The following is a 14,357-nucleotide window of genomic DNA, read 5'->3' on the forward strand; positions in this document are numbered from 1 at the left end:
AGACAGTTGGTGAGGGGGGTACAGTTACAGTTTAGACAGTTGGTGAAGTGGGTACAGTTACAGTTCAGAGAGTTGGTGAGGGGGGTACAATTACAGTTCAGAGAGTTGGTGAGGTGGGTACAATCACAGATGTCGATGGAGGACCCTGCAGTTGTCGGTCCGGCTTTGCTGAGGTAGACACCTTGGTCAACGTGGACAGCGACGGGCCGAGGGTCAGTGGCCCTACGAAGGTCCGGAGCCTGCGGCTGAAGTTCGATGCTGGCCCGCAGCCGTTAAACCGCTGACCTCGACGTCACCTTCCGCCGGATGACATCAGATCATGACGTAACACACGGGATGTCATCATCACGTCCGCCTGACGTCAGCACCCGCCCCCTCTCCCGCGTCGATCACGTGTTATTTACACGGTCACTTTGGCCTTTACTCAGCAGGAGCGCGGGATCCTTTCTCGAGCTGTTGGAACGCGCGTTGCTAAGCAAACCTTCCGCGGTTGCCGTGGTAACCAAACACAGCGGCCTCCGGCTGGTGGGCGAGGAGCGGCCCCAGGTCACTGTCTCGGCTGCCAAGCGTGCGTGTTGTTCCAGGTAACTCGGCGGCCTCTCTCCCTGGGCATCCCCGCCGTGCCGGCGGCTCCTGTTTCTGCCCCGGTCTGGGGCAATGTGCACGGTAACGCCAAACCCGTACGTGTTACACAAGTGTAGCCGAGATCTCCGGACACGCGGGGAGAACGCTGCTGCCTCGGCTCAGGTACATGTTCCCCAGCGACTCCCTGAGTTCCCTCCGTGTACCCGGACTTTCTCCAACGTGCCTTTGTCATTGGAGAAGATGACCATAGTATGAGCAGTCGTTGAGTAGACCGGAGAGGGTGGGAGAACCCAGGACCAACTAGCAGAGTTGAGTGTTATTTTCAAATGCCAATAGACAATAGGTGCAGAAGTAGATCATTCGGCCCTTCAAGCCTGCACCGCCATTCTGAGATCATGGCTGATTATCTACTATCAATACCTGGTTCCTGCCTTGTCCCCATATCCCTTGATTCCCCTATCCATAAGATACCTATCTAGCTCCTTCTTGAAAGCATCCAGAGAAATGGCCTCCACTGCCCTCTGAGGCAGTGCATTCCACACCCCCACAACTCTCTGTCCTAAATAACCTACCCCTTATTCTTAAACCATGCCCTCTGGTACTGGACTCTCCCAGCATCTGCAACATATTTCCTGCCTCTATCTTGTCCAATCCCTTAATAATCTTATTAATAATACCAATGCAACATTAGCAGTTAGTGTAAGGTAACGACAGAACCAGCAACCTGGGTTCAATTTCCACTGCTGGCTGTAAGGAATTTGTATGTTCTTCCTGTGACCACGTGAGTTTCCTCTGGGTGCTCTGGTTTCAAGTTCCCATGGGTGTAATTGGGCTGCACAGGTTTGTTGAGACAGAAGGGTTTGCACCATGCTGTATTTAGACAAACACGTGAACTCGCAAAGAATTGCATTTAAATTGCCATCATAGTCTAGAAGAATGAGAGGACGTCTCATTGAAGGTCCCAACAGAAAGGCTGAGGAGTCCAAAGCAAGTGACATGCCGTGGAGCACATTCGAACTGGTTGCATCACCATCTGGTATGGTGGGCGGGAGGGGGAGCACTGCACACGATCAGGAAAAGCTGCAGAAAGTTGTAAACTTGACCAGCTCCATCACGGGCACTATCTCCCCAGTATCCAGGACACCTTTAAACGGCAATGCCTCAAGAAGGCAGTGTCCATCATTAAGGACCCCCATCACCCTCTTCTCATTGCTACCATCAGGAAGGAAGTACGGAACCTGATGTACGGAACTCAGCATTTCTGGAACAGCTTTTTCCCCACCACCGTCAGGAGGGATTTCTTTAGCCAGAGGATGGTGAAGCTGTGCAATTTACCAGCTGTGGAGGTCAGGTCATTGGGTGTATATAAGGTAGAGATTGACAGGTTCTTGACTGGCCCCGGCATCAAAGGTCACAGGGAGAAGGCTGGGCAATGGGGTTGAGGAGGGAAAATTAATCAGCCATGACTGAACGGCGAAGCAGGCTAGTTGGGCCAAATAGCCTAATTCAGCTGCTATGTCTGTGCACTAATGGTCTTATTTCTGAATGGACAATGAGTCCACGACATATACCAGTGATTAAAAACGCAGTTCTGGTCCTGAGTGGTTGCTGCCTCAGGATTAGGAGGACGACATTTAAGGCTGAGGTACAGAGAAACTTACTCAGGCAAAGGGTGGTGAACTGTTGGAATTCTTGGCCTTGGTGGCTGATGAGGCTCGGTCACCGAGTTCATTCAGAACACAAATCAATAGATTTTGGGGTAATAAGGAAATTTCTGCAGATGTACCTTGGAGAGCGCACTGACTGGGTGTATCATTGCCTGTTACGGAGATTCCAATGCAGCTAATACAGGCAGGTGTTAAAACCTCAGACAAAGTCAGGAATCACAAGGTTGAGCACGATGCGACTGGAGTCCTGAGCGGTGTATATTTCAATGCAAGGAGTATCGTAGGAAAGACAGATCAGCTGGGCGTGGATCAACACCTGAAATTGTGATATTGTAGCCATTAGTGAGACTTGGTTGTAGGAGGGACTGGACTGGCAGCTCAGTATTCCAGAGTTATATTGTTTGAAGTGCAACAGAGTTGGGATTAAAGGAGGAGGGGTGGCATCACTAGTCAGTGAAAATTCAGGGAATTGTGCAGTCAGGACAGACTGGTGAGTTCCTCTAATAAGGCTTTATAGGTGGAACTGAGGAATAAGGAAGATATGACCATGTTTATGGGGTTATGTTACAAACCACCTAACAGTCTGCAGGATTTGGAAGAACAAATTTGTAGAGAGATCACACACTGATGCAAGAAACATAAGGTTATTATAGTTGGTGACTTTAACTTTTCTCATATTGACTGAGTCTGTAGAAGCGAGGAAAAGCAGCAGAAAGGTCATGGACCTTATACAGATTACAGAGGAGGAGGTGTTTGCTACCCTTAGGCAAATCAGGGTGGATAAATCCCCAGGGCCTGACGAGGTGTTCCCTCGGACCCTACAGGAAGCAATTACAGAAATTACGGGGGCCCTAGCAGAGATATTTAAATCATCCTTAGTGACGGGTGAGGTAACGGAGGATTGGAGGACGGCCAACGATAGGCTCTACAAATAAATCAGGAAATATAGGCTGGTGAGCCTGACATCACTAGTGGGATTTTTACTGAACGATATTCTAAGGGACTGGATATATGAGCATTTGGATTGCCGTGGAGAGTCAGCATGGCTTTGTGCATGGTAGCTCATCTTTAACCAATCTTATACAGTTTTTTGAGGAAGTTACCAGCAAAGTTGTTGAAGTCAAGACAGTTGATATAGTCTATATTGACTTCAGCAAGGGACAGGACAAGATAGAACAAAGTCAGCATGGTTTCCTTAAGGGAAAATCTTGTCTGATGAACCTGTTGGAATTCTTGGAGGGGATTACTGGTATGATAGATAAGGGGGGATGCAGTGGATGTTGTATATTTAGACTTTCAGAAGGCCTTTGACAAGATGCTACACATGAGGCTTCTTACCCAGTTAAGAGCCCATGGTATTACAGGAAAGTTACTAACATGGTTAGAACATCAGCTGGTTCGTAAGAGGCAATGAGTGGGAATAAAAGGATGCTTTTCTGGTTGGCTGCCAGTGACTAGTGGTGTTCCGTAGGGGTCTGTGTTGGGACTGCTTCTGATTGCTGTCTATAGATGATTTAGATGATGGAATAGATGGCTTTGTTGCCAAGTTTGCAGATGATACGAAGTTAGATGGAGGGGCAGGTAGTGTTGAGGAAACGGGTAGGATGCAAAAGGACTTAGACAGATTAGGAGAAAGGGCAAGAAAGTGGCAAATGAAATACAATGTGGGAAAATACATGGCCATGCACTTTGGTAGGAGAAATAAATGTGCAGATTATTTTTTAAACAGGGAGAAAATCCAAAAATCCGAGATGCAAAGGGATTTGGGAGTCCTTGCACAGAACGCCCTGAAAGTTAACTTGCAGGTTGAGTCAGTGATGAGGAAGGCTAATGCCATGTTAGCATTCATTTCAGGAAGTGTAGAATACAAGAGCAGGGATGTGATGCTGAGGCTTTATAAGGCACTGGTGAGGCCTCACCTTGAGTATTGGGAACAGTTTTGGCCCCTCATCTAACAAAAGATGTGCTGGCATTGGAGAGGGTCCAGAGGAGGTTCACAAGGATGATTCCAGGAATGAAAGGGTTATCATACGAGGAATATTTGATAGCTCTGGGTCTGTACTCGCTGGAATTTAGTACAGTGGGGGGGGGGGGGGGATCTCATTGAATGTTGAAAGGCCTAGGCAGCGCAGATGTGGAGAGGATGTTTCCCATGGTGGGGGAGTCTAGGACAAAAGGGCACAGAGTGGATGTGGAGAGGATATTTCCCATGGTGGGGGAGTCTAGGACAAGAGGGCACAGAGTAGATGTGGAGAGGATGTATCCCATGGTGGGGGAGTCTAGGACAAGAGGGCACAGAGTAGATGTGGAGAGGATGTTTCCCATGGAGGGGGAGTCTAGGACAAGAGGGAACAGCGCAGATGTGGAAAGGGTGTTTCCCATGGAGGGGGAGTCTAGGACAAGAGGGAACAGAGTAGATGTGGAGAGGATGTTTCCCATGGTGGGGGAGTCTAGGACAAGAGGGCACAGAGTAGATGTGGAGAGGATGTTTCCCTTGGTGGGAGAGTCTAGGACAAGAGGAAACAGCCTCAGGATAGAGGGATGTCCATTTAAAACAGAGATGCAGAGAAAATTTCTTCCTATTGTGACAATAGGCAAATTGCAATGGGTCCAGGGGCTTGCTGAGGCAGGAGTTCAGTCTAGTCATGACCAACCTCTCAAAGCATTTCATCACTGTTGATGTGAGTGCTACTGGGTGATAGTCATTAAGGCAGATCACATTCTTCTTCTCTCTCTCGCTCTCTCTCTCTCTCTCTCTTGCTTTCGTTCTCTCTCTCTCTCCAATATTTTTATTAGTTTCACCATAGAAGAATACAGAGTACAAGAAAGTGTATATAAAAGGTCAAAAAAGATTTTTAAAAACTACCAATTACATTATATCTGTTCATAATAACAATCTCATTACCCCATATTTGTATGTTAATCAATAGTTATATTGAGCTAGACTAATGTATTACAATGAAAGAATCTAACCCCTACCAAGACCGAAGCTGTTCATTAAGGAGAAAAGAAGATAAAATACCTTCTCATATAATGAAAATCAATAATAGCCAACATGTGAGTCTAAACAACGAATTGAAGGTTTTGAAAATAATTCAGAAAAGGTCCCCACAATGTTTGAAAGTCTTGACGAGAATCAGAAATTGAACAATGAATCTTTTCTAAATCTAAACATGACATAACATCACATAACCATTGAGCATGAGTAGGAGGGAAAACATCTTTCCATTTAAACAAAAACTCACTTTTTTAGATATTTACAAATCAGAGACTTTTAAAGATCTCAATTACATACATTTCCTATCAGCTCGGATAAGAACTTACTAGATGTAATTTTTAGTTTGACACCATTTCATAATGGTTCATTATCTAATATTTATGGTATGTTACTGGAGACGAGGAACGTTCCTTTAGACAAAATTAAGAATCTCTGGAAACAAGATTTACAGACATCAATATCTGAAGAAGCTTGAAATGAAATTTTTAAACTGGTTAATATTTCATCGCTATGTGCTCGTCATTCCCTCCCTCATACAATTTAAGGTGGTGCATAGACCTCATATGACTAAGGATAAGCTATCTTGTTGTTATTCGGATATATCTCGCTACTGTGACAGATATAATAATGGAGCAGCTTCATTAATTCATATGTTTTGGACTTGTCTGAATCTTGAAAAATATTGGAAGGAAGTTTTTCAAACTTTTTCCTTACATTTTAAAGTCAATTTAAAGCCTAACCCTCTGACGGCCCTATTCGGTGTTGTTGCAGGACAAGATATTAAGCTGAAGGCATCTGATTTACATATTTTGGCCTGTAGCTCTCTCATAGCTAGGACCACATTACTCTTCTTAGGCACTGGTATAATTGTTGCCTTTTTGAAGCAAGTCAGAACTTCCACCCGTAGCAGTGAGAGGTTGAAAACTCCCGCTAGTTTGTTGGCACAGGTTTTCAGAGCCTTACTAGGTACTCCATCGGACCTTCTGCCTTGCAAGGGTTCACTCTCTTTAAAGACAGTCTAACATCGGCCTCTGAGACAGAGATCACAGGGTCACCAAGTGCAGCAGGGATCTTCACAGCGGTAGTTATATTCTCCCTTTCAAAGCCGGCACGGAAGGCGTTGAGTTCACCTGGTAGTGAAGCATCGTTGCCGTTTGTGCTGTTGGGTTTCGCTTTGTGTCACCGGTGGTGGGAGGATTGTGTCGGTGATGGAACTGGTTGTGCTTACAGCACTCTGTACCCTCTTGTAATCCTATGCAATGGAGGTTGCACACCAGGCAGTGATGGAATACCAGTGTACCTGTATCCAGATTCACACAGGATCATGTGGCACTCAACCTTTGTGGGCAGATACAACAGCTTCGTACCTGAGGGTCAGTTCCCCATTGGACTTGTTGCTGTCACAGCTTGTGGAAATCCCTGTGTGTTGGGTGAATTGACTGAGAATGTGTGTCTAACAATGTCTGACAAACAAGCTTCTCACTACTGGTAATTCTGTTTAGGTCTCCAACCTGTCGGAAGAAAGATGGCTTCTTCATCTCAGCTTCGGAAATCGCAGTCACTGGAGATGAAAAACTTACAGAAAGGCTTGAGTAATATCAGCAATATCTGAATTCTGTAACTTTAATTGCAAATCTTTTGATGTTCTTCCCAAGCAGCAGGATGTTCCAAATTCCAGTCAGGGACCAAATGAACAAGATACATAAACAAGTATCTGTTACCCATTCCCATCTCACTATCACAGGGCATGGATACCACAAGTGGGTAATAAATGGGCACAGAGTGAAACTCCCCCCACACCGTCCCATCACACACTCCTGGGGTCAGACACAGAGTGAATCTCCCTCCACACCGTCCCATCACACACTCCCGGGGTCAGACACAGAGTGAAGTTCCCTCCACACTGTCCCATCACACACTCCCGGGGTCAGATACAGAGTGAATCTCCCTCCACACCATCCCATCACACACTCCCTCCACACCGTCCCATCACACACTCCCGGGGTCAGACACAGAGTGAATCTCCCTCCACACCGTCCAATCACACACTCCAGGGGTCAGACACAGAGTGAAGCTCCCTCCACACCGTCCCATCACACACTCCCGGGGTCAGATACAGAGTGAAGCTCCCTCCACACTGTCCCATCACACACTCCCGGGGTCAGACACAGAGTGAATCTCCCTCCACACCGTCCCATCACACACTCCCGGGGTCAGACACAGAGTGAATCTCCCTCCACACCGTCCCATCACACACTCCCAGGCTCAGACACAGAGTGAATCTCCCTCCACACTGTCCCATCACACACTCCCGGGGTCAGACAGAGTGAATCTCCCTCCACACCGTCCTATCACACACTCCCGGGGTCAGACACAGAGTGAAACTCCCTCCACACCATCCCATCACACACTCCCGGGGTCAGACACAGAGTGAAGTTCCCTCCACATCGTCCAATCACTCACTCCCGGGGTCAGATACAGAGTGAATCTCCCTCCACACTGTCCCATCACACACTCCCGGGGTCAGACAGAGTGAATCTCCCTCCACACCGTCCTATCACACACTCCCGGGGTCAGACACAGAGTGAAACTCCCTCCATACCGTCCCATCACACACTCCCAGGGGTCAGACACAGAGTGAAGCACCCTCCACACTGTCCCATCACACACTCCCAGGGTCAGACACAGAGTGAATCCCCCCCACACTGTCCCATCACACACTCCCAGGGGTCAGACACAGAGTGAAGCACCCTCCACACCGTCCCATCACACACTCCCAGGGTCAGACACAGAGTGAAACTCCCTCCACACCGTCCCATCTCACACTCCCGGGGTCAGACACAGAGTGAATCTCCCCCCACACCGTCCCATCACACACTCCCTCCACACTGTCCCATCACACACTCCCGGGGTCAGACACAGAGTGAATCCCCCTCCACACTGTCCCATCACACACTCCTGGGGTCAGACACAGAGTGAATCCCCCCCACACCGTCCCATCACACACTCCAGGGTCAGACACAGAGTGAAGCTCTCTCCACACCGTCCCATCACACACTCCTGGGGTCAGACACAGAGTGAATCCCCCCCACACCATCCCATCACACACTCCCAGGGTCAGACACAGAGTGAAGTTCCCTCCACATCGTCCAATCACACACTCCTGGGGTCAGACACAGAGTGAATCTCCCTCCACACCGTCCCATCACACACTCCCGGGGTCAGATACAGAGTGAAGCTCCCTCCACACTGTCCCATCACACACTCCCGGGGTCAGACACAGAGTGAATCCCCCCCACACCGTCCCATCACACACTCCAGGGTCAGACACAGAGTGAAGCTCTCTCCACACCATCCCATCACACACTCCCGGGGTCAGACACAGAGTGCTCCCTCTCCACCATCCTGTCACACAGTCCCAGGGCACCTGTACACTGAGTGTCCAGTAATTATTAACAATGTATTGATGTCCGACTACTTCTTCTGCCAATATTTTGAACAAAGACCCATTCGGATGGAAGAGATTATTCTGATGTATTGGCCATTGAATGTTATAGATCAGGTTTCCATCTGCCGTGTTCTCTGTCTCCTTTCTAGTATCCCATGCAAGCTTACAACAAGTGCAGAAACCAGCAGAAAGGACAGAAATGCCCAAAATCCCAGGTAACTGATAACGTTCTGTTGCTGGAATTTGAATGGGTTTATTATTTACAATACTGCAATTCCAACTCATTGTATTTTTTCCCAAGATATAGTCTTACCTACTGTCCATACAGATCAGATCATTACACAGAGCATTGAGGTAGAACCAAGGAAATCAGTAACAGAATGCTGAATAAAGTGTCACAGTTACAGAGAGAGGAGGGAGAGAGAGAGAAGTACAGACAGACAATGTGCAAAGGCATAAAGAGGTGGATCGAGAGGTCAAGAATTCATCTGATCATAATAGGGAACTAGTTAATAGTCTTATAACAGGGGTACGAGCCTAGTGGACGCTGCTTTCAGTCTTTGGTATCTAATGCCGATGGGAGAAGTGAGAGTGTCGGGGGGTGTGTAGGGCAGATTACGCTTACTGCTTTACTGAGAAGTGTACAATGGATGAGGTGCTGGTTTCCATAAAAATATTGACTCTTTATTCCTGTCTGTAGACGGGCGTGACCTGCTTAGTTCCTCCAGTATTGTGTGTTTCTTCCTCTGGATTTCCAACATCTGCAGAACCTCTTGTGTCTGTGTTCTTGCACATGCTGTCCAGTCTGTACTTGCAGGGAAGTTCAATGGAGTGGTTGCTCTGTCAGAGGAAACTTACTTCAGATCAGATCATTACACAATGCTCTGCTGCCCATACCCTCTGATGGACGTCAATAACATCTTTAACAAAGAGCTGAGTAGTTCTACATGGACTTGCCTGCAATCACATCTCTCAGCCAACATTGCATGGTGTGTTTGTGGTCAGTTTGCAGTTTCCCGATCTTGCCGTGACTGTCATATTTGTGCTTGCAAAGCAGTTCCTTGCACCTATAGCTGACAAAGCCACTACAGGAATTCATTCCAGATAGACCCATTGTTCCTGCCCCACTGAACCTGTATCTGCATACCTCACTCAGTTTTATCCCCCTTGGTTCAGTCTCTTCCTACCAACATCCGTGACACTTCACACAGTCTTAATCAATTCAATGATTTCCAGTTCCCTTGCCCTAGTCATCTCGTTTTTGCTATGGATGTCCAGTTGCTATACACCTCTATCCTCCACCAGGAAGGCCTCAAAGCTCTCCGTCTCTTTCTGGACACCAGATCCAGTCAGTTTCCCTCCACCACCCCTCTCCTCTGTCTGGTGGAACTTGTCCTCAGTCTCAATCATTTCTCCTTTGGCTCCTCACACTTCCTTCAAACAAGAAGTGTAGCCATGGCACTCTCATGAGTCCCAGCTATGGCTGCCTGTTTGTCAGCTACGTGGAACAGTCTATGTCCAAGCCCACAATGGAGTCCATTCCTCACTTTCCCTACGCGACATCGACGACTGCATTGGTGCCCGTGCGGAACTTGTCAACGTTATCACTTTGCCTCCAACTTCCACCCTGCCCTCAAATTCATCTGCTCCATTTCTGACACCTCCCTCCCCTCTCTCAGTCTCTCTGGAGACAGCCTATCTACTGATAGCCTCATAAACCCATTGATTCTCAAAGCTACCTGGCTGGACTATTACTTGTAAAAATGCCATCCCCTTCTCTCAGTTCCTCTGTCTCTCCACATCTGCTCTCAGGATGAGGCTGTTCATTCCAGAACTAAACAGATGTCCTTCTTCAAAGAAAGGGGCTTCCCTTCCTCCACCATCAACACTGCTCTCAACCGCACCTCTTCCATTTTGCACACATCTGCCTTCACCCCATTCTGCAGCCACCGCACGAGGGAATGGGTTCCTCTTGTCCTCACCTACTGCCCCACCAGGCTCTGCGTCCTTAACTTCTGCTGTCTCCAATGGGATCCCACCACCAAGCACGTCCTTCCCTCCCCCACAGTTTCTGCTTTCCGTAGGGATCGCTCCTTATGCGAATCCCTTATCCATTCGTCCCTCCCCATTGATCTCCCTCCTGGCACTTATCCTTGTAAAAGTAGCACAAGTGTTATGCCTACCCTACACCTGCTCCCTCACCACCATTCAGGGCCCCATACATTCCTCCAGGTGGGGCGGCACTTCACCTGTGAGTCTGCGTTTGGTGCTCCCAGTGTGACCTCCTGTACATCGGTGAGACCCGCATAAATTGGGAGACCGCTTCACTGAGCACCTACGCTCCATCTGCCAGAAGAAGTGGATCTCCCAGTAGCCGCCCATTTTAATCCCACTTCCCATCCCTATTCTGACATGTCAGATCATGGCTCCCAGCATTCAGGCTGGAGGAGCAATACCTTATATTTGTCTGTGTAGCCTCCAGCTTGATGGCGTTAACATCAATTTCTCAAACTTCTGGTAATGCCTCCCCCACTCCAGCATTCCCCATTGCCATTTCCCTCTCTCACCTTAGCTCCTTGCCTGCCCACCACCCCCCTCTGGTGCTCCAACCCCTTTTCTTTCTTCCATAGCCTTCTACCCTCTCCTCTCAGGTTCCCCCTTCTCCAGCTCTGCATCTTTTTCACCAAGCAACTTCCCAGCTCTTTAATTCACCCCTTCCTGGTTTCACCCGTCCCTTTGTGTTTCTTCCTCGCCTCCTCCCCCCTCCCACCTCCTTACACTGACAGCTCATCCTTTTTTACTCCAGTCCGGCCGAAGGGTCTCGGCTCGAAACCTCGACTGTACTTTTGGCCACAGACGCTGCCTGGCCTGCTGCGTTCCTCCGGCATTTTGTGTGAGTTGCTCGGATTTCCAGGCTCTGCAGAATCTCTGCGACTCATTACCTTTCTTCTCTGGTCAGAGCTGCAGCTCCATCTACAAGTTAGTAGGAGCCACCACTGTAGTGGGCTGTATCTCTGTAACGAGGAGGTAGAGCTCAGTGACTCGTCATACAGCACAACAGCATGGACACAGGCCACTTGGCCCATTCAGTTCATGCTGCCCAGTGATGTGGAGCATGGCCCCCTGTACCGTCTACATCCCCATCCACGAGACAGACAAATGATAACGGTCCTCTTCTGACCTGCAGCTTGTAAACAACGGCTGAGTGAGAAGCACAACCCCTTCAAGATGCCTCGTGACTGCGACATTTTTGCCCTTCGGGACATCGAGAGAGAAGAGAAGAAGAAGGTAGCTATTGAGCCCCAGCTATCAGGCTGCGAACTCCACAATCACTCAGACACACTTCACACTGGCTGCAGGAGCTGCAGAAACTGTGTAGAAGGAATTTCTTTGGCCTATTACCATCACAGTAAAATTTTAATTGGAATCAATTGCAAATCAATCCCATTAGCCTTGCTCTCCCCTCAGCCTTCTGACAGTCCCAAACTAATCCCACTGTCTCACTCTTTCCCACACTAATCCCACTGTCCCACTCTGTCCCCACAGTCCTGTGTCAGACCCCACACTGACCCCACTGTCCCACCCTGTACCCACTGCCCTCTGTTGGTCCCCGCACTGACCCCACTGTCCTACCCTGTACCCACCGCCCTCTGTCGGTCCCCGCACTGACCCCACTGTCCTACCCTGTACCCACCGCCCTCTGTCGGTCCCCGCACTGACCCCACTGTCCCACCCTGTACCCACCGCCCTCTGTCGGTCCCCGCACTGACCCCACTGTCCCACCCTGTACCCACCGTCCTCTGTCGGTCCCCGCACTGACCCCACTGTCCCACCCTGTACCCACTGCCCTGTGTCGGTCCCCGCACTGACCCCACTGTCCCACCCTGTACCCACTGCCCTGTGTCGGTCCCCGCACTGACCCCACTGTCCCACCCTGTACCCACTGCCCTCTGTCGGTCCCCGCACTGACCCCACTGTCCCACCCTGTACCCACTGCCCTCTGTCGGTCCCCGCACCGACCCCACTGTCCCACCCTGTACCCACTGCCCTCTGTCGGTCCCCGCACCGACCCCACTGTCCCACCCTGTACCCACTGCCCTGTGTCGGTCCCCGCACTGACCCCACTGTCCCACCCTGTACCCACTGCCCTCTGTCGGTCCCCGCACTGACCCCACTGTCCCACCCTGTACCCACCGCCCTCTGTCGGTCCCCGCACCGACCCCACTGTCCCACTCTGTACCCACTGCCCTCTGTCGGTCCCTGCACTGACCCCACTGCCCTCTGTCGGTCCCTGCACTGACCCCATGGGCAGAGCTGTTGTACTCAGCAGTGATGTTTTCTTTGGTTTATTGATAAAAGTTGGACGGTCAAAGGGAACACACCAGATTTCTTTCGCCTGTAGAGGCACTGGAGCGCTTATGAATGAAAGTACTCGATAGACTCGCCATAGAATGTCACGTGGCCAAGTGGAGATGGGCAAAAGGATTGGGATCTAGGTGATGGGCTGAAGGACCTGTTCCTGTTTTTTTAAGACTGAATGGTTCAAACATCAAGGATCAACATTATTCACCATATATATTTCCACTTGCAGTGGAATCCGGTTAATTGGGACACGTCGGGACCAGTACATTTGGCCCAATTATCCGAAGTTTCATTGAAGTGGTTAAAAAGGTATTAAAAAGACAAACTACTGTTTAACTGAGGAGCAATCTTTGTATTTAAATAAAACACAGACAAATTAAAACACTACGAACACCTCGACAGTACTGTAAAACTCTCTATTAGTCCCTCACAGGTGTTGACAGAGGAATTCCTCCGGAGTACACTACAGTGTCCTTCTGACTGTAAATGAACAAAACCAGCAGAGACACCTAGTGCAGAGAGTGGACTGCTGTCTTACAATGCTTCGGACAATTGCATCCTCCAATCCTTCATTTCCTTTCTAACATTCAAGATGATTAACAATACTTTCAAACTCGTTGTGCTTGTTGAAGTAGTGAAATCGTTTGATTTTCATTTCTGGCATCTCCAAGCTTGACTGCTTGCTACCACGGTGAGCAAAACAACTCTTACTGCTTGTATCCCGCCAACCATCAATGACAAAAATCACTGCTTTTTGAACACAAACATAGGGCACTGACACTATTTAGAATCTGTTTACTCTAGGTATGACGGAGTGTCTAACGGCCGAACAAGTGCACGTGATTGACTTTAGCTAGAAACTGTTCAGCAACATTCTCCTGCCCCATAGTGTCCCAAATAAATGAAGGGAATACCAGCTACTTTCTATTTTTTGTTCTTTGAGAGTTGTCTCAAATAACTGGCTGCCCGATTAACTGATGGCTCAATTAACAGGAATCCATTGTATTCAGAATCCCCCCTCCCTCGTCCAGGACTTGACACACGACCCCCCCCCTCCTCCCTCGTCCAGGACTTGACACACGACCCCCCCCCCCCCCATCCAGGACTTGACACACGACCCCCCCCCCCCTCCCTCGTCCAGGACTTGACACACGACCCCCCCCTCCCTCCCTCGTCCAGGACTTGACACACGACCCCCCCCCCCCCTCCCTCGTCCAGGACTTGACACACGACCCCCCCCCTCCCTCGTCCAGGACTTGACACACGACCCCCCCTCCCCCCCTCGTCCAGGACTTGA

At 49.2% G+C, this 14,357-nt stretch overlaps 1 protein-coding gene across 1 annotated transcript in view; it reads left to right on the forward strand.

Moving 5' to 3' along the window:
• The first annotated feature begins 399 nt into the window (after positions 1-399).
• The window catches only part of cfap100 (cilia and flagella associated protein 100), a 28,179-nt gene continuing 14,221 nt past the window's right edge, over positions 400-14,357 (forward strand). The window contains exons 1-4 of the mRNA XM_073072946.1: positions 400-747; positions 6,753-6,842; positions 8,848-8,913; positions 11,886-11,986. Of these exons, the coding sequence (XP_072929047.1) occupies positions 6,776-6,842; positions 8,848-8,913; positions 11,886-11,986 (234 nt within the window). The 5' untranslated portion in view covers positions 400-747; positions 6,753-6,775. The remainder of the gene's footprint in view (positions 748-6,752; positions 6,843-8,847; positions 8,914-11,885; positions 11,987-14,357) is intronic.

Source organism: Hemitrygon akajei, chromosome 19, assembly GCF_048418815.1.
Source record: "Hemitrygon akajei chromosome 19, sHemAka1.3, whole genome shotgun sequence".
NCBI classification, from domain to species: Eukaryota; Metazoa; Chordata; class Chondrichthyes; order Myliobatiformes; family Dasyatidae; genus Hemitrygon; species Hemitrygon akajei.